The sequence below is a fragment of the Heterodontus francisci genome, chromosome 22, assembly GCF_036365525.1.
Source record: "Heterodontus francisci isolate sHetFra1 chromosome 22, sHetFra1.hap1, whole genome shotgun sequence".
NCBI classification, from domain to species: domain Eukaryota; kingdom Metazoa; phylum Chordata; class Chondrichthyes; order Heterodontiformes; family Heterodontidae; genus Heterodontus; species Heterodontus francisci.
In genome coordinates, this window is record NC_090392.1 from 48,233,075 (window position 1) to 48,253,819 (window position 20,745).

Consider the following 20,745-nt stretch of genomic DNA (forward strand, 5'->3'; position numbering starts at 1 on the left):
CAAGATCAGGAAGAGAAAAAATCAGAATGGAGCAAACAGACAAAATCTAGAGCAGTCAAATCCTGATGGAATCAATAGGTGACTTACTTTGGGATGATTGGTTCACTGTGATTGTTTGAGTACCAGGTTAGGCAAGATGTGGCTTCACTGTAATGAAGAAGAGACATGTTTAGGCATAAAATATAATAAATTAGACCTGTTAACCACAGCCACCGACAGCAGAACCAATCACCTCCCACTTCACAGCTGCATTATGAATGCTACACATTGCATAGCCCAGCAGAAATATTAAAACAACATGCCTGTACAATTTTTCAATCCTCACCCTGTGCCATCAAGGCCCTCTCATTCTGTCACTGCCTCAGGCCAGTTGCAGGCAGTAAAGAAAAAGGGGTCCTACACAAGCCCCTCCTGATCTAAGAGGGCTCTGCAGCATTTGCAATGGTGTCTGGTGACGCATTTTAATGAAATCATTTCTCATAACACTGTAAATTTCAGCTGTGAAGAGCCAATTTTCATCCTATTGGATAGAACTTATCGTAGCTGGGAGGGCAGTAGAAAATGAGGGTTTTGAATGAGAGGTGACAGGGGTGGAACAAAGTGAGATTATTTAGATTAGATTAGATTAGAGATACAGCACTGAAACAGGCCCTTCGGCCCACCGAGTCTGTGCCGACCATCAACCACCCATTTATACTAATCCTACACGAATCCCATATTCCTACCAAACATCCCCACCTGTCCCTATATTTCCCTACCACCTACCTATACTAGTGACAATTTATAATGGCCAATTTACCTATCAACCTGCAAGTCTTTTGGCTTGTGGGAGGAAACCGGAGCACCCGGAGAAAACACAGGGAGAACTTGCAAACTCCACACAGGCAGTACCCGGAATCGAACCCGGGTCCCTGGAGCTGTGAGGCTGCAGTGCTAACCACTGCGCCACTGTGCCGCCCTCAAAGGAGGAGAAAGTGACAGAGGAGTAGGGGGCAGAGCAAGGTGTGATTTGGTAATAAGCACCACATCACTACCGCGACGGTCTTGATGGGGGAAATCGGTGGAAGTTATGGCCAGGCAGGGAGGCTTCATTGAGGGAGGAGGTGTCATCACCTGTCAGCCAGGTTCAGTCAAAGCCATGATGTCAGTGCAATCACCCATAACAAACTCATGGATGGCAAGGGCCTCGTTCACAAGCTAACAGATTTTTTGGAGGGAGATGTGGAGAGGATCAATAATAGCTGATCCACTGACAGAGTCTACAGGGTCAGCAGATGGAGGAGTGAGTTGGATGAGTAGGAGATTGGTACGATTAGACACCAGCGGGCACACTGAGCGGGAAGTCTGGAGAGAGAGTAGGATTGGGCAATTGGGGTTGCTGTTCATAGTGAGTCAGCCTGAGTACCTCGATTAGCCCTTCGGAGGATGCTGAAAGAGACACAGAGGGAAGCTGTAGGCTTATCTAAGAGGGTGTTAAGCCTGGGACTGCAGCAAGACAGCAAGAAGGTCGAGGAGTACTGAAGAGTTGGGGTAGGGAATTGGGAGAGAAGTGTAACTGAGAGGGGAGAGGTGAAAGGAGGTGTGACGATTGAAGAGAGTGGTCTAGGTGGGGTAAGGAGAAAAGAAGTGGAAACAGAGTGATGGACTTGGGTCCGAAGCGGCAGTTAAAACGTGCATGTGAATGGGCTCACAGGGAAAGATCTAATTATATACATATATAATATATATATTGTATTATATATGTTATATTATATATATTACATAAAAATTAGGATACATAAACATCTGATAGTAAATGGGAAATAGGAAATAGATAGGAGATAATAGGAAGGAGTCCAGAGTTAAAGTCGGATGTCCCATGGTGGGATAAAGATGACATTCGCAGGATGGAGTGAGCATGGAGCATCGAGAAACTGTTGTCCGAGTTCAGAGACAGGTGAATGAATGAAGTCCAGAAGCTATTTGAGTGTATCAGAGGACACAATGAAGGAGGTATTTTCGTGGGAATGGGTAGTCTTCTGGCCAGAAACAGTCTGAAACAGTCTGGCCAGTCACAGACTCAGCAGAATAGGAGTTAAGGATATTTTTTCCAGAGTGGTTGAAAGTGGGTCTTTGCGAGTTCAGTTCTAAGGCTGCTACTGATCACCCTTTATGTCAACGATGTATGCCTTCAGATGCCTAAGATCTAAGCTCTGGGATTCCCTTCCTGAACTTCTCTTCCTCGCAATCCTCATTGAAGACACCTTTTGACCAAGATTTTGGTCACCCATCCTCATATTTCCTTTATGTGGCTCAGTGACAAATTTTGTCTGATAATGCTCCTGTGAAGTGCCTTAGGATGTTTTACTACATTAAAGGTGCTATATAAATGCAAGTTGCTGTTGTTGGATATAAGGCTAGAGGGAGTGGTGTCCAAATTTGAAGACAATACTAAAAAAGCAAATAATTCTGAAGCTGCTAGGTATCATGGATGAAATGCGGAATGAACAAAAAAGTGTCAAATGGCATTAAGGCTCCAGTTTTAACTTGGAGATGAGAAGGGAGCAAATGATGGCAGTAGCAGAAGACGAGCCTGCACTTCGAATAATGCTTTTGAGTTTCTCGGGCAATTCAAGCAACAGTGGGTGTCCCACCCACCTACATGATGAAATTTCCTACCTGAATCCCTGCCACTATTTAAAGCCTCAATCCGTCTCTTTAAGGGCGACTTAGGGATTACCTCGAGTGAAAAGGACTGTTACCAAATTGACTAAGTGACAAGAAACAGAGTAGTGGTGAAATATTGTTTCTCGGACTGGAGGAAAGCATACAGTGGGGTTCCCCGGGGTGGGTATAGGGACCACTGCTTTTCTTGATATGTATTAACAACTTCAACTTTCGTATACAGGGCACAAATTCAAAATTTGCAGTTGACACTAAACTTGGAAGTATTGTGAACCGTGAGGAGTTCAAGAGAACATGGGCATACACGTGGCAGATGAAAATTAACACAGAAGTATGAAGTGATACATTTTGGTAGGAAGAATGAGGAGAGGAAATATAAACTAAAGGGTACAATTCTAAAGCGGGTGCAGGAACAAAGACTTTGGGGTATATGTGCACAAATTATTAGAGGTGGCAGGGCAGGTTAAGAAGGTGATTAAAAAGACATACAGGATCTTGGGTTTTATAAAGAGAGGCATAGAGTAAAAACCACAGAAGTTATAATGAGCCTTCACAGAACACTGGTTCGGCTTCAACTGGAGTATTGTGTCCAAAGCTGGGCACTACACTTTGGGAAGGATGCGGAGGATTTAGAAAGGGTCCAGAAAAGGTTTATGAAAATGGTTCCAGGAATGAGGGATTTCAGTTACGAGGTTGGATTGGAGAAGCTGGGACTGGTCTCCTTAGGGAAGAGAAGGTTGAGAGGAGATTTGATAGAGGTGTTCAAAATCAAGTGGCATCTAAACAAAGTAGATAGAGAGAAACTATTCCCATTAGTGGAAGGGATGAGAACCAGAGGACACCAATTTAAAATAACTGGCAAAAGAACCAGAGACAGCATGAGGTATAACTTTTTTACACAGTGAATGGTTAGGATCTGGAATGTACTGCCTGAGAATGCGGTGGAGGCAGATTCAATTGTGGCTTTCAAAAGGGAATTGGATAAGCACCGAAGGGAAGAAATTTGCATGATTACAGGAAAAGGGCAGGGAAATGGGATGAGCTAAACTGCTCTTGCAGAGAATCAGCACAACCTTGATGGGCCGAATGGCCTCCTTCTGTGCTGTAACAATTCTATGATTCTATGCTAAATCACTGCAATGCCTAGAAAGAGAGGACAAGTAGCCCACAGGTTTTCTAATGTTTCCCTGGAGATCCTGCTGGATGCATTGAGGGCCAGGAGGGATATGTTATTCAATCTGGTGTTGTTGGAATGAACAAACTTATTGCCACAACATAGGAGTGCTGGATTGAGGTGGCTGAGGAAGTCAACAGTACGAGTGTGAGGCCGGGATCCTGCACCCAGTGCTGGAAACATTATAATGACCTCACTCAGTCAGGAAAGGTCAGAACTGGTCTTTCTTCAACCATCCCCTGCAGAGCACTATTACATCCTCCATCCAGCTACACCCATTCCATCTTGTCCCTCATACACCATTCACACCATAACAGCAACAAGAACCATTTGTATTCATACGTCACCTTTAGCATTGTAAAATGCCCCCAGACACTTCATGGAAACGCACCGGAGGAAATCTGGCATCGAGCCACATAAGAAGATATTAGTTCAGGTGACCAAAAGCTAAGTCAAAGAAATAGGTTTTAAGGGTGATTTAAAGGATGATAGAGAGGTAAAAAGAAGCAGGGAGGGAATTCCAGAGCTTAGGGACTAGCAACCTGAAGGCACTGCCACCAATGGTAGAGTGATTAAAATTGGAGTTGTGCATAAGGCCAGAATTAGAGAAGATATCTTGTAGGGTTGTAGGACTGGAGAAGGCTACAGAAAGAAGGCAGTGGCTGTGATGGATATGACCATAATTTTAAAATCAAGGCATTGCTGGACTGGGATGTCAGTGTCGGTCAGTGAGCACAGGGGTGATAGGTGAACAGGACTTGATTTGAGTCAGGGTACAGACATAAGAATGGGAGGCTAGCCAGGACATCATTAGAATAGCCAAGTCGAGTGATAACGAAGGCACGGATGAGGGTTTCAGCAGCAGATGAATCCAAGCAGGGCAAGGATGAGCAACATGAAGTTGGAGGAAGTAGACAGTCTTGGTGATGGGGGGGATTATGGGGTCAAAAGTTCATCTCAGGGTCAAGCAGTATGCCAAGGTTACAAAAGGTGTGGTTCAGCCTGAGTCAGTGGCCAGGAACAGGGATGAAGTCAATGGCTAGAGAACAGAGTTTGTGGCAGGGGAGAAAGACAATGGTTTCAGTCTTCCCAATATTTAACATAATTTCTCACCCCTGCATCACTTTCTTCAGGATCAGTCACAACGCCACACTGCACCACTTGATCCTCAATCCTTACACAAGCTCACCTCCTGTTTGCTCCTTTCATGGCAGCCTCATCCCATCTCTGTTATGCTCCTCAACATGCATCTCCTCTAAGCTACCCTGCTTAATTCACACTGTACTTACTTACCGCAAACACATAGCATACTCGCTCCCATAACCTCACGTTCCATTTCACCTTAAGCACTACATCTAGAAGAACCACATATCCTTGCCAGCCACTCATAGTGCTGTCCTGCAAACATTGCAGGAGAAGACAGCACAGAACAGTAGGGAGAGGACAGGGACCAGTGGACTTCATAACAGCGCTGTGGGTGCACCTGCACCCAAAGGACTGCAGCGGTTCAAGAAGGCAGCTCACCACCATCTTCTCAAGGGCAATTAGGGATGAGCAATAAATGCTGGCCAAGCCAACGACGTCCACATCCCACGAATGAATAAAAAAAGACCCCAGAGTATGTGGAAATGACCCCCGTGGAGGAGGAGGCACTGGAGATAAGGAGCGACCTTAACATTCAGCATTGGCGATGGGAAGGTTGGCAGATCTGCAGATTATGTTGACTGATTTAAACTTAGACCCCCCTCCTCTCCCGCAACCAACTGAACCTTCAGCTGACCACAGCTCCTCAATTAGTGTAGTTAATTCTTTAATGTGCCCATTTAGATTTCACTAAATTTTCATCCTTTCTGTTTTCCTCCAGAGTCCTCACATAAACAGCACAACCCCTGCCCACAGAGTGGGAAGGTTCCTAGAAGGAACTTATCCCTCCTGAGGATGTATGCTGTCATGAAGACCCCCACCTGCCAAGAATGCTTTCTCACAAACCTCTGGACCCAATGAAGTCACTTAAACCTCAAAAGAGAAAAGACTCCTTCATTGAAACAAGTTAAAGCATGCACTGGGCCTCAAGGAACAGCAAGATGTACGGGCAACCAAAGACTTCACATTGAACTATAAATACACCCAGTTATTGCCTCAACATTTCCCCTTTATTCTTTCTATTTTTTCTGTCTCTATCTGCGTGTGTGTTTATTGAGTATGCATGCTAGCATGGTCGCGTCGCGTACTCGCAGTCATTAACCGAATTAGAGTTTAAAATTAATAAACATCCACCTTTCTTGTTTAAATCTAAGAAAACCTGTTCGTTTGATTTCTTTGCCTTACAATTGGAGCAGTGAACAAGGATTCACTGAGGAGGAGCTAAAGCACTGTGTTTTTGAAAAAATTAACCCTGTTATGGTTAAAACCAGGCAAAGGCTGAGAGGAAACCCCTAAACCCTTTCTCACCTGGTCGTGACAATGGTCACGCCCTACAGACATGCCAGAAACTGCCACATTGAGAGATGGGCTGGCACCTGGTGAGTCTTGCAGCACTGAGTGAGCAGAAGATAGCGGTGGCAAGGACAGCTGCGGCAAATACGCACTAGAGGATGCGGCCCTCTCCAAGCTCTGCTCAACAGGAGGGTGACATGCAGCACTTTGGGGCCAGCGATGAAAAGGAGAATACTGGGGGCACAGGAGCGCAACTGTGTGAGGCATTAGTAGTCCAGCCAGGCACTCTGGATGGTAATAGTCAAGGGGCAGATAGGCGCTGTTGAAGGAACCTTGATGAGATGTTCACTGCATCCTGTCGGTCGTACAGCCACAGCGTGCAAGTGGCAAGGGGAACGATGTGGGGGTGGGAGGGAGGGGGAGAGATTAAAGCTGCAGAGAAAAGCAATTTTACTTACAAATGAGCAAATCTGAAAACAAGAAATAAAACATTAAAGTAAGAGAGGCAAACACTTGCAAGTTGCATACACTGAATAAATTCTTCTGTTACATCAAACAACAATAATAGTTAGGCTATATCCTCCTGGTATCTTTACTGCACTGTGTCCATTCCACAATGTTATGCTGGATCTAGCACTTAATGTACATGGTCCAAAAATGTGACTTGAGCTTTTAAAAGCATAGGCTTTCAAACTGGGGATCAGAGACCCAAACTAGCGCATACAATTTCTATGCATGTGATATCAGTCATACTGATCAACTTGAATGCAGGGAGTGGAGAATTCCACATTTGATGTTTATCTGTCTTTGTTACTTCACCAACATACTTACTCTAACCTAACCTGTCCAGCAGGAAACTAACAGCTTTGGAACATCTGCCCCTTTTAAACCCTGCCTGATTTTAAAACAGAAACTCAAATCGAATGGGGTATGAAACGGATGGGTGTTCCGATTTGCTTAGTTTTCCATCGGGCGCATGAGATTTAATTTATCCCCATTATCTCTATTGCTATGTTCTGATAGCAGTTATACTACTGCTGCCTCTTTGAACTACTGGCACTGGGTTGCAGCTGAATTGTTTCACCCTATAAGCATAGTGACAAATGTAAATGCATTCAGGAACACTTCTTTTGCTTACTGTTGCCAGGACATAGTCAATGTGTTGTTCTTCGAACATGTTTACAATCTTCGTGGATGCAAAAATGCTGTCATTACATGCAGTGGGCAAAGCAAAAGTAATTCTTACTGGAAGTTAGGGCAAGAATCACCTTGATATAATACTTGCGCAGTGTCTCCAAGAGACCACCAATATGTTCAGGCTGCCCCAGCCCCAAACGACTTACAATATGTGCAGAAGTCTCCCACAGAGAAAAGTGTCAAAAATACTGCTCTAAAATATCAAGAAGAATCTTCTCGGGATGCTTCTCTGTCAGAGGACCTTGAGCCAGAGGGGTCCAAGAGCCCGTTTTTCTGCTCCCCAGCCTGCTTTTAAAGCCAGACTTTACTCTGGAGAAGTTAGCAGGGGCAGCACAGAGATCAGCAGAGCATTAAAAAAAAGCAATGAACATTAACTTTCAGTAAACATAACATAAACATAACCTTTTTTATATTTGTTCATGGGATGTGAATGCACTCGCCACACCAGCATTTGTTGCCCATCCCTAATTGCCCGAGAGAAGGTGGTGGTGAGCCACCTTCTTGAAGTGCTGCAGTCCATGTGGGGTTGGTACACCCACAGTGCTGTTAGGGAGGGAGGTCCAGGTTTTTGGCCCAGTGACAGTGAAGGAACGGCGATATATTTCCAAATCAGGATGATGTGTGACTTGGAGGGGAACTTGCAGGTGGTGGTGTTCCCATGCATCTGCTCTCCTTGTCCTTCTGGTGGTAGAGGTCAAGGGTTTGGAAGGTGAAAGGAGGCTTGGAGCATCAGTGGTGAGGGGAGTGAATATTTATGGTGGTGGATGGGGTACCGATCAAGCAGGCTACTTTGTCCTGTATGGTGTCAAGCTTCTTGAGTGTTGTTGGAGCTGCACTCATCCAGGCAAGTGAAGAGCATTCCATCACACTCCTGACCTGTGCCTTGTAGATGATGGACAGGCTTTACGGAATCAGGAAGTAAGTTATTCACTGCAGAATCCCCAATTTCTGGCCTATTCTTGTAGCCACAATATTTATAAGACTGGTCAATGGTAGCCCCCAGGATACTGATGGTGGGGGGATGCAGTGATGGTAATGCTGGTGAACATTAAGGGGAGATGGTTGGATGTTCTTTTGTTGGAGATGGTCATTGTACTTGTGTGGCTCAAATACCGCTTGCCACTTATTAGCCCAAGCCTGAATGTTGTCCAGGTCTTACTGCATGCAAGCACAGACTGTTACAGTATCTGAGGAGTTACAAATGGTACTGACCACTGTGCAATCATCAGCGAACACCTTATGACCTTATGATGGAGGGAAGGGTATTGATGAAGCAATTGAAGATGTTTGGAACTAGGACACTAATCTGAGGAACTACTGCAGCGATGTCCTGGAGCTGAAATGATTGGCCTCCATCAACTATAGCCATCTTCCTTTGTGCTAGCTGTGACTCCAACCAGTGGAGAATTTTCCCCCTGATTTCCATTGACTTTAATTTTGCTCCTTGATGCCACACTCGGTCAAATGCTGCCTTGATGTCAAGGGCAGTCACCCTCACCTCATATATTTCTCAGGAGACCAAACTTTAGTGACTCACCCCAGTCAATTATGTTTTTGTACAAAGAAAAAAAAAATAAAAGACGCCTTTGGAACTAGTGAGAGCACAAGCATATCAGCTTGTAGGTTTAATCAACTTGTCACAGAACAAGTAGAGTACAGAGTCCTGTAAAAGCATAAAGCTTTATTTTCAAATTCTAAGAAAACATTCAATAATCCATAAACGTTAAGAGACACCAGGGTTAGGGGAAAAGGGGTATTTGTATATGGAATTTCTGCATCTTTTATTCAGGAAGGAGACTGAAGTCTAGGTGCAAAATCCTTTATTTTCCTTATTCATTCAGCGTCTGTGATGAGAGAGCAAGCCTACCTCAGAAGCAGGAGCCACTGCAAGAACTTAAATGGACTCGAACCTTCAAGGATGCTGGTATCCACTGCAATGGATGGTTTAATTGCATAACAGCCTATAAACAGCCATGGGATTCTCAGCAGTGGCAAAGAACTGAGAATGATAAAAATTGTTTTGACTTACAGTGGGACAGAGGTGTTCATGAGAAATTTGTTCAATCGAAGGGGAGTCCTAAAACACATCAAATATCGTCAGTCAGACAGAAGCTACATAAATGAGGCGAGTGAATTTTGATGTTACATTACATAGCAATAAAGAGTCCATCTCAGTGCCCTCCTCCACTGAATTACAGTATCCCTTAACTACCCATGATAACGGGGCATGACTCGATGGGCCGAATGGCCTCCTTCTGTGCCATAAATGATTCTCAATGACTTTATGACCTAAGCTTTTTAAAGAATAGGTTTTCAAACTGAGATGTGTAGGACCTTAGAGGGTCCACAGATTCCAATTCATCAGTAGAAAACTGAGAATAGGCTGGGTGTCCACCCTCCTGGCCAGGAAATGGTTGAGGGGGTCAGTTGAGAGGGGGGTGTTGGTGAAGGAGACAGACAATTATACAGTTACATAATATTAAAGAGACGGGAACAAATAAGAACAAGACCTTTCATATATTGTGTGTATAATTCTCACCACTTTGACTTGAGCAGGTCATGATTAAAGATTTGAAGTGAAGCCAGGGTCAATCTTGAATCACTATGGAAATAAGATAGTGTTCATTATCATACAACAGAATTACTTAGCTCCCAGACCAGCTTCCTGAAAGATGAATTTCCTGATCAATTTGTAGTTATTAAAAAAATACAGGAAGATTGTTTACATTTACCAACATTCACAGGATCACAGAATCGTTACAGTGCAGAAGGAGGCCATTCGGCCCATCGTGTCCACACTGGCTCTCCAAAAGAGCAATTCCTTCAGTTCCATTCGCCTGTCTATTCCCCATAACCCTGCACATTCTTCCTTTTCATATAACTGTCTAATTCCCTTCTGAATGCTTCAATTGAACTTGCCTCCACCTCATTCTCAGGCAACACATTCCAGACCTTAACCACTCGCTGCATGAAAAAGTTTTTCCTCATGTCAGTTTTGCTTCTCTTACCAAATACTTTAAATCTGTGCCCTCTCGTTCTTGATCCTTTCACAAGTGGGAACAGTTTCTCTCTATCTACTCTGTCCAGACCCCTCATGATTTTGAACATCTCTATCAAATCACCTCTCAGCCTTCTCTTCTCCAAGGAAAACAGTCCTAACTTCTCCAATCTATCTTCATAACTGAAATTCCTCATCCCTGGAGCCATTCTTGTGAATCTTTTCTGTACTCTCTCCAATGCCCTCACATTTTTCCTAAAGTGTGGTGCTCAGAACTGGACGCAATACTCCAGCTGAGGACAAAGTTCAACATAACTTCTTTGCTCTTGTACTCTATGCCCCTATTAATAAAGCCCAGGATACTATGTGCTTTATTCACCGCTCTCTCAACCTGTCCTGCCACCTTCACTCACTTATGCACATATACAGCCAGGTCCCTCTGTTCCTGCAGCCCCTTTAGAATTGTACCCTTTATTCTTTATTCTACATTGTCTCTCCATGTTCTTCCTACCAAAAGGAATCACTTCACATTTCTCTGCATTGAACTTCATTTGCCATCTGTCTGCCCATTCCACCAACTTGTCTATGTCCTTTTGAAGTTCTACACTACCTTTCTCACAGTTCACAATGCTTCCAAGTTTCGTATCATCTGCAAACTTTGAAACTGTGCCCTGAACATCAAGGTCTAGATCATTAATATATATCAAGAAAAGCAAGGGTCCCAACACTGACCCCTGGGGAACTCCACTACAAACCTTCCTACAGCCCAAAAAACATCCATTAACCACTGCTCTTTGTTTCCCTTCACTCAGCCAATTTCATATCCATGTTGCTACCGTCCCTTTTATTCCATGAGCTGCAAGTTTGCTCACAAGTCTGTTGTGTGGCACTGTATCAAATGCCTTTGGAAAGTCCATGTACACCACATCAACAGCAATGCCCTCATCAACCCTCTCTGTTACCTGCTCAAAAAACTCCAGCAAGTTAGTTAAACATGATTTTCCCTTAAGAAATCCATGTTGGCTTTCCTTAACTAACTCGTATTTGTCCATGTGACTATTGATTTTATCCTGAATTATTTTTTCTCGAAGTTTTCCCAACACCGAATTTAAACTGACAGGCCTGTAATTGCTGGGCTTATCTTTACACCTTTTTTTGAACAAGGGTGTAATTATTGCAATTCTCCAGTCCTCTGGCACCACCCCTGAATTTAAGGAAGACTGAAAAATTATGGCCAGTGCCTCTGCAATTTCCACCCTCACTTCCCTTGGTATCCTTGGATGCATCTCATCTGGTCCTGGTATCTTATCTACTTTTAAGTCAGTCAGTCGATCTAATACTTACTCTTTATCAATTTTAAACCCCTCCAGTGTCTGACTTACCTCCTCTTTCAACATTGCCTGAATTGCATCTTCTTCCTTGGTAAAGCCTGATGCAAAGCACTCATTTAATACCTCAGCTATGCCCTCTGCCTCCATGTGTAAATCCCTTTCTGGTCCATAATCTGCCCCACTCCTCCTGGATGATCCCCACTCTGACTGTACCCGAACTATCTCTTTTTTGAACGTAGCCCATTGTTCATCTACTGGTTTTCCTGCCAGCTTTTGACTCCAATTTATTCGCCCCAGCTCCATTCATACCCCATTGAAGTTGGCCTTCCCCCAGTTAATTATTCTTACCCTGGATTGCTCTTTGTTCTTTTCCATAGTCAGCCTAAACCTTATGATACAATGATCACTATTCCCTAAATGCTCTCCTACTGATACTTGATCCACTTGGCCCAATTCATTCACAAAAACCAGGTCTAGCAGTGCCTCCTTTCTCATTGGACTAGCAACATACTGTTGTAGAAAATTTTCCTGAACATACTGTAAGAACTCTTGCCCCTCGCTGCCCTTTACACTATTATTATCCCAGTATATGCTTGGATAATTAAAGTCCCCCATTATAACGACCCTATAATTTTTGCACCTCTCTGTAATTTCCTTGCAAATTTGTTTCACCACATCCTTCCCACTAGCTGGTGGCCTGTAGACAACACCGAGCAATGTAACTGCACCTTTTTTGTTCCTTAGCTCTAACCAAGTTGATTCTGTCCTCGACCCCTCTGGGACATCCTTTTTCTCCAGCACTGCATTGCTCTCCTTAATCAATATTGCCACCCCTCCCCCTTTTTTTCCTTTCCCATTTTTCCTGAATACCTTGTATCCAGGAATATTTAACATCCAAACCTGCCCTTCTTTGAGCCAGGTCTCTGTTATATCCACAACATCAAATTTCCACATGGCAATCTGCGCCTGTACCTCACCAGTCTTATTAACCACACTCCGTGCATTCACATACATATACATTAACCCTGATTCAGACTTTACTACTTTCTCCCTTACTCTGACTCCACCTAATAACTTACTATTCCCTACTCTCATGCTATCTATCTCCCCCAGTATTGTGTGCACCTTGGTATTCCTCTCTAGTTCCGACACCCCTGATAAATTACCCATTTTGCTTCCCTCCAATCTGAGCTCCCTCTCAGGTTTCCAACTCCTAACAATTTAGTTTAAACCCTCCCCAACAGAACAAGCAAATTTTCCTGCGAGGATATTCATCCCAGTCCTGCTAAGATGCAACCCATCCATCTTGTACAGGTCCCACCTGCCCCAGAACCTGTCCCAATGTCTCAGAAATCTGATGCCATCCCTCCTACACCAGTTCTATTGCTCAGTTCTCCTATTCCTATGCTCACTTGCGCGTGGGACTGGGAGTAATCCTGAGATTACTGCTTTCGAGGTCCTGCTTTTAAATCTCCTTCCGAGCTTCCTAAAATCGGCTTTCAGGACCTCATCACCCTTCTTACCTATGTCATTGGTACCAAGGTGGATCATGACCTCTGGCTGTTCACCCTCCCCAAAAAGAATGTCCTGCAGCCGCTGCATGGAATCCTTGACTCTGGCACCAGGGAGGCAACATATCATCCTGGAGTCACATTTACTGCCACAGAAATGCCTATCTGTTCCCCTAACTAACGAATCCCCTATCACTACTGCTCTTCCACTCCTCTTCCTCCCCTCCTATGCAGCTGAGCCACCTGTGGTGCCACAAACCTGACTCTGACTGCACTCCTCTGCGAAACCATCACCCACACCAGTATCCAAAATGGAAAACCAATTAGCAAGTGACATCGTATCAGGGGACTCCTGCACTACCTGCCTGGTTCTCTTAGGCTGCCTGGCAGCCACCTGTTCCCTATCTGCCTGCATGTTCCAAACCTGCGGTGTGACCACCTGCCTAAATGTGCTATCCTCGCAGATGCACAATAGTGACTCCAGCCCCAGCTCGAGTTCCGAAACCCGGAGCTCAAGCTTCTGTAGCCAGTGACACTTCCTGCAGATGTGTCTGTCCAGGACACATGGTGCATCCATGATCCAGATGCCAGACTGTATATTCCACTCAGCAGAGCTTCCCTGCCATACCTTAACTTTACAGACTGTTTATTATAAGTAAAATAGCTTACCAGGTACTCACCAAACAGCTCTTTCAACTGCACCGAAGCAAGAGACAAATACTGGAGGGTTAAAAAAGTAGAGAAAAAAATAGAAAATGGAGCACCTCCTGTCCCCTTCACTGAACTCACTACTCACCAAACTCAAATCTCCACACCGTTTGTACGCTGCACCCAGACCTCTATATTTATACCTTTTGAAGCTGAAACTGCAGCAACCAGATTAGACTGGTCTGCGACTTAACTAATCCGCTACTCTGCAGTAGAGCTTGTTAATCCCTGCCTAAGACTAAGAAACTTATTTTACTTTCTTAATCCTACTTTAAACCAGTGGGTAAATCCCAGTAAATGCTAACTGCAGACCAGACTTTTATAAAGATAACAATGTTTAAAATCCCCACTCACCAATCTTGAATCTCCACACTCAGATTGCAGTCTGCACTCTTTTTTTTAAAGAGTCAAACACATTGCTGTGGGTCTGGAGTTACATGTAGGCCAGACCAGGTAAGGATGGAAGATTTCTTTCCCTAATGGACATTAATGAACCAAATGGGTTTTTACAACAATCGATGATTCTTTCCTGACACTATTACTAAGACTAACCAGATTTTTATTAATTAATTGAATTTAAATCCCACCAGCTGCTGTGGTGGGATTTGAACCCATGTCCCCAGGGCATTAGCCTGGGCCTCTGGATTACTACTTCAGTGACATTACCACTACACCACTACCTCCTCAATAACTAAGAGGAATGGTCATATGGGGATTGAACCCATGACATTGGCATTACTAACCAACTGAGCTAACAAGTCACTCCTTCAGTCAGTGCAATCACTAAATCCATTCAGGACCAATAAGGGAAATGCTCATGGATGAAGACCCATTCGAAAGGACTTACCCAAGGATATTAGTCCAACGAAAGGCCAAAAAGAATACTATCAGCATGACAGATCCAAGGCGAAGGAGATATTTATTCTTATTCCAATCTATAGACAACGGGAGAAAAAAACAATTACTTTGTACGGTTGCACCCTTCCATATTATATACCTTATAGACGGCACAACTTGTCATACATTTAACTGTAATCTGTCCTCCTCATATCACATTGATTGACATGGCAAGGAATTTTGAAGTGAAATGAGAGGGAGATCTGATTCCATTCTGAGTAAATTAAGAATCAAAAAACAGTCTTCAGATCGCATCAGTCAACAGTAACAACACCTTGGGGGTGGCACAGTAGCGCGGTGGCTAGCACCGCCGCCTCACAGCTCCAGCGACCTCGGTTCAGTTCTGGGCACTGCCTGTGTGGAGTTTGTAAGCTCTCCCTGTGACTGGTTTCCTCCCACATGCCAAAGACTTGCGGTTTGATAGGTTAATTGGCCATTGTAAAAATAAATGCCCCTAGTGTAGGTAGGTGGTAGGAGAATTGAGGGAAGGTGGGGATGTGAGAGGGAAAAATGGGATTAATGTAGGATTAGTATAAATGGGTGGTTGATGGACTCGTTGGGCCGAAGGGCCTGTTTCGGTGCTGTATCTCTCTATGACTCTAACTGGTATTTATATAGCACCCTTAATGTAATAATAACGCTTCATAGGAGCATTAGAGAACAAAACTTGACTCCGAGCCACTAAGGAGAAATTAGGCCAATTTAAAGCTTGTTCAAAGAGGTAGGTTTTGAGGAGCATCTTGAGGAAGGAAAGTGAGGTAGAAAAGTGGAGAGGTTTAAGGAGAGAATTCCAAAGCTTAGGGCTTCAGCAGCTTAAGGCACGGCCACCAATGGTGGAGCAATTAAAATCGGGAATACTCAGAAAGAAGAGACCAGAATTGGCAGAGCATAGCAATATCGGAGTGTCGTGGAGCCAGGGGACATTACAGAGACAGGAAGGGGTGAGGCCATGGACAGAGTTGAAGACAAAACAGAGAATTTTAAAATCGAGGCATGCTTAACCGGAAGCCAATGCTGGTCAGCAAGCACAGGTTGATGGGTGAATGGGGCTTGCTGCGAGTTAGGCTTTTGGCAGCAGAGTTTTAGATGACCTCAAGTTTATGGTGGGTGGAATGTGGGATGCTGATCAGCAATGCGTTGGATAGTTAAGTGTTAAGGTTTTCAACAGCAGATGAACTGAGGCAGGGACAGACTCAGGCAATGCTATGGAAATGGAAATGGACACTCTTAGGGATAGTGCAGATGTGTGGTTGGAAACTCATCTTGGGGTCAAACATAACACCAAGGTTACAAACAGTCTGGTTCAGCCTCAGATAGTTGTCAGAGAGAGGGATGGAGTCAGTAGCTAGGGAACGAAGTTTGTAGCGGGGACCAAAGACAGTGGCTTTGGTTTTCCAAATATTTGATTGGAGGAAATATCTGTTTATCCAGCACTGGATGTGGGACAAGCAGACTGATAATTTAGCAACAATGTGTGAAGGAATTTACCTGAGTACTCAAAAAGTTAAAAACTGCATCTTCCTAAGGGGACTACCGCTTAACTCACCTGTTTAAGTAAAGGGTACAAACCACATGACAACCACACCTCTTAACCAAAGGGTGCTCATATGATAACCACTTGATGAGATGGGTTTTTGCTGAAAGCCCAACAACATCTGAATACATGTTGAAAACAGTTAGCTGAGTCATGATCAATTGATCAACAAGAGTGCTCGCAACTAATCAAGGTAGAGCACCCACTACAGTAACCGGGAAAAAAAGGTATAAATATTGGAAGCTCAGATTAGGCTTTTAGATTTGCTCAGGTTCTCTGGAGTGAATCTCATTGGCTTTCAGAGCAAGGTGAGCAGGATCCTCCCCTTAACTGGGACAGAGACATCTCACTGGCTCTATAGCTTCCTACTACTTGGGGATTTAAGGTAAATGTTACTTTGATAATTGATGGATATCCTGCTTAACTAGTTCTAAGGATATTCTACTGTAACAATATTTAGATTTAAAAGTTGGATCTCTACTAGAAATATGAATATGTCTTTTACTTTTCCTAAGAACTATTAATGTTGTGATTAATGGTCTCACCAGCTGTGAGTTGCATGTCAGTTCTTTAATAAATCTCTATCTAGTTTAGAACTTATACTGTCTCTCACAGTTTTATGTATCAGTAACTAGTGAACCACATCTTCGTACACACTTTGGTGAAGAGGTACATTACTGAAGAGAGACCCCCTGGACCCTTACAATATCCAGGACATTATAATCTGGCTGGAACTTGCTAAAAAGCTATCTGGAGGATGGTAATATTCTTGGCTTGTTCCTTTCTTTGGGGACAGTTAGATCAGACCTTTAGACCCATTCAATGCCTTTAGGAATTAGCTAGCTTAACTTTAAGTTAAGAGTGAATATTTGAGAAGTACGTCTGATGTGGGATAGTCCCAAAGGGGCTAGGATTATAATCCACCACAAGTGGAGGAGTCGAGAGAGGTGGTGGTGAAGTACAGCTGGGTATCATCAGCGTACAGTGGAAACTAATCCTGTGCTTTCAAATGATATCGCTGAGCGGCAGAAATAGAAGGGGGCCAAGGATAGATCCTTCGGGAACACCAGAGGTAATGATACAAAAACAGGAGGAGAAGCCATTGCAAGTGATACTCTGGCTATGACTGGATAGATAAGAATGAAACCAGGTGAGTGCAGTCCCAACCGGCTGGATGATGATGGAGAGACGTTGGAGCAAACTTTCATGGTCAAAGGTGTCAAAGACTGCAACAGGTCAAGGAGGGCTCAGAATGCAGGTTTATCTTTATCACAGTCAACTCGGATGTCAGGACACCATCCAAGGTGCAAAAAATAGGCAGAAAATGAGCCAAACTCATGAATTAGTGATTAGGTGAAGCCCAGCTTGGAAATTTAAAAGCCCATAGACTGTAGGAGGGAGAGAAGGCTGAAGAAGGTGAAGAGTTCCTCAAATTGAAGTCATAGGAAAGAATGAGCTGGGGTAGAAGCCAATGTTATGTCATGTTTTGAGCATTACTCTATCTGGAAGTTCATTCTATGTGTTGATTGCAGTGTCTGAAGAACTTCTTGACTTCCCGAATTTGCCTTTTTTAGTATTTTGGACCTGTGGCTCCTTGTCCTACTCTTAATTTAGTTTATGGAACTTTTAGTTTGAATCTTCTATGTCTCTGGAAGATCTCTCAGTTGCCTCCTTTGAGGCTGAAAAGTCAAAGTTTCTCCATAACTAAGACCTCTGAACTCAGTATGAGCCATGGGGTTTTCAGCATTCCATTGGCTTTGATTATTGTTACTCAGCAACGGTTAGATATGTTGGATCTACTAAAACTCGTGGCTCTTAACACCGTTCATGGAGTACACATCCCATTTATCCTTCTTATGTGCTGCACTCTAAGCTTGCTCATGTTAAATTTCATCTGTCTTTAGTCCACTTGCATATATATTCAGCCCAACTCAATTTGCATTTACTAAGTTACCTCTTCAGATTCAACTGCTCAACCCACTTTGGTGTCATCTGCAAACGTGACAAATTAACATTGAGTCCTTGAATCCAAGATGTTGGATTATAATGAATACCGACACCAATTCCTGGGAAGACTCACTCAACACTTCCTCCATTCTGACATAATTCCTCTAACCCTGTTTTTACACTTCAGTCAGTTTCTTAACCATTCCCAGGATTTACCTTGTATCCTCACAGCTTCAGGCTTAAAAGTAACTTTTCACATTGCACTTTGTCAAATACCTTTTGAATGTTTGGTGTATTATGTTGTAGGTTTTCCATATTCCACTGAGGATGTCACTTACTCAAAGAAGTCAAGGAAGTTAGTCAAGGAAGCTCCTCAGGTAGACTAATAATCAATTCCAACATTTTACATGCAATTGAAGATGAAGAGGTCTATAGTTGCTGACCTCTGTTCTTCGATCCTATTTTGACAACAAACACATTTATCCATTTCCATTCTCTTGGCACATCCATCAGCTCCCTCATAATGAATGTTATTGCCTCACTAGTCTCCTCCTTTGTCTCTCAGATCTCTGAGATAATGATCACCTCTCTCTCAGCTTTATTTGTTTTAGCCTCTTTAGAATATCCATTGTTTATTTTGAAGTCATCAATTCTATTTTGGTTAATATTACAGTACAGGGTCACAAACTGTGCAGGATTGTCCTGGAGTCTCCAGGATTAAAGATTAATCTCCGGGACACTGTTGTGGGCAAACCCAGGAGAAAGATCATAGGGATAGTAAACAAAACTGCTTTTTAAAAATTTTCTTTGAAAACTTTCATTAGATAAATATTGGAGATGGGAGAAACAGTTGTTTCACTAACAATCAAGGTGACTCCAATTGTCTAACAAAGAGTCTGTTCCCTTTCCAGTTGGTTCCAGGGAAAACTGTCTGCTCGAGGGATGGACCAATGACAGGAGCATGGGACAGGGTGATTCAGAGGGGCGGGTCATGTGATAATACCTCCAGGAATACGCCCTACCAGAGTTGGCAACCCTACTGCATAGGGAGAGCATGTCGCTCATGGCTTCCATAGTGAATACTTGGTGGAAGTAGTCATTCAGAACACAGTCTTCATCCTCTGTTGCAGTCCTGCTTGCATCGTTAATGGTTCTAACCTCTTCTCTGACTGGCCTTTTAAAAACTTAAGTCGTGTTTTACTTCAGGAGCTATTTTTTTTTTCAGATTTCTCTTTGACTTTCTAATCAACTCTTGATATGTTTCTCCACGTTCCTATATTCATTCCTCACATTTCTCCCTGCAGGACAAATGGAGATGTTTCTTCTTTATTCTGCTTCTGAGTGATTTCTTGAACTGTTTAGGGTCATGATTGTTTAGTCTATACTTGCTTTATGGGAAAGAAGGGATTCATAAACTGAATGTATCAAGATCCATACTCATCTCCACTAGTTATTTTCTCCATTTCTTCATCTCCTCTGACCACAAACCAATTGGCACTTAAGAGAAAGCATGGGCGGCCTCCTCCCCACCATCAAGCTATGCTGCTTCTGAGTCATCCATTTTCCCAGCAATTGATCTGCTGCAGGAACCTCTTAATGGCTCAGAGGTAGTACTCTTGCTTCTGAGTAAGGACTTGAGCACAAAATCCAAGCTGACAGTCCAATACTGAGGGAACGTTGAACTGTCTGAGAACCCATCTTTTGGATGAGACGTTAAACTGAGGCCCCATTTATCATGTCAGCTGGCGATAAAGGATCACCTCACATTATTTCAAAGAAGCATTGCGAGTTCTCCCCAGTGTCCTGTCCAATATTTATCCCTCAACCAACGGATTATCTAGTCACTGAAGCACAGACTATTACAGTGCAGAAGAGACCTTTCGGCCCATCGAGTCTGCACCGATGCATTAAAGACACCTGACCTGTCTACCAAATCCCATTTGCCAGCACTTGGCCCATAGCCTTGAATGTTATGACGTGCCAAGTGCTCATTCAGGTACTTTTTAAAGGATATGAGGCAACCCGCCTCTACCACCCTCCCAGGCAGTGCATTCCAGACCGTCACCACCCTCTGGGTAAAAATGTTCTTCCTCAAATCCCCCTTAAACCTCCTGCCCCTCACATTAAACTTGTGTCCCCTAGTAACTGACCCTTCAACTAAGGGGAACAGCTGCTCCCTATCCACCCTGTCCATGCCCCTCATAATCTTGTACACCTCGATCAGGTCACCCCTCAGTCTTCTCTGCTCCAGTGAAAAGAACCAAGCCTATCCAACCTCTCTTCATAGCTTAAATGTTCCATCCCAGGCACCATCCTGGTGAAACGCCTCTGCACCCCCTCCACTGCAA

General features: G+C 43.7%; 1 protein-coding gene across 6 annotated transcripts in view; it reads right to left on the minus strand.

The window, feature by feature from the left end:
- Nucleotides 1–20,745, minus strand: part of LOC137381347 (CMP-N-acetylneuraminate-beta-galactosamide-alpha-2,3-sialyltransferase 4-like) — a 274,200-nt gene that overhangs the window by 89,938 nt on the left and 163,517 nt on the right. For all 6 annotated transcript variants that reach the window (XM_068053787.1, XM_068053785.1, XM_068053788.1 and 3 more), the window contains exons 3-6: nt 14,867–14,954; nt 10,011–10,073; nt 9,501–9,548; nt 88–147 (exon numbers count right to left, since the gene is read on the minus strand). In XM_068053787.1, coding sequence (XP_067909888.1) covers nt 88–147; nt 9,501–9,548; nt 10,011–10,073; nt 14,867–14,954 — 259 coding nt within the window. The remainder of the gene's footprint in view (nt 1–87; nt 148–9,500; nt 9,549–10,010; nt 10,074–14,866; nt 14,955–20,745) is intronic.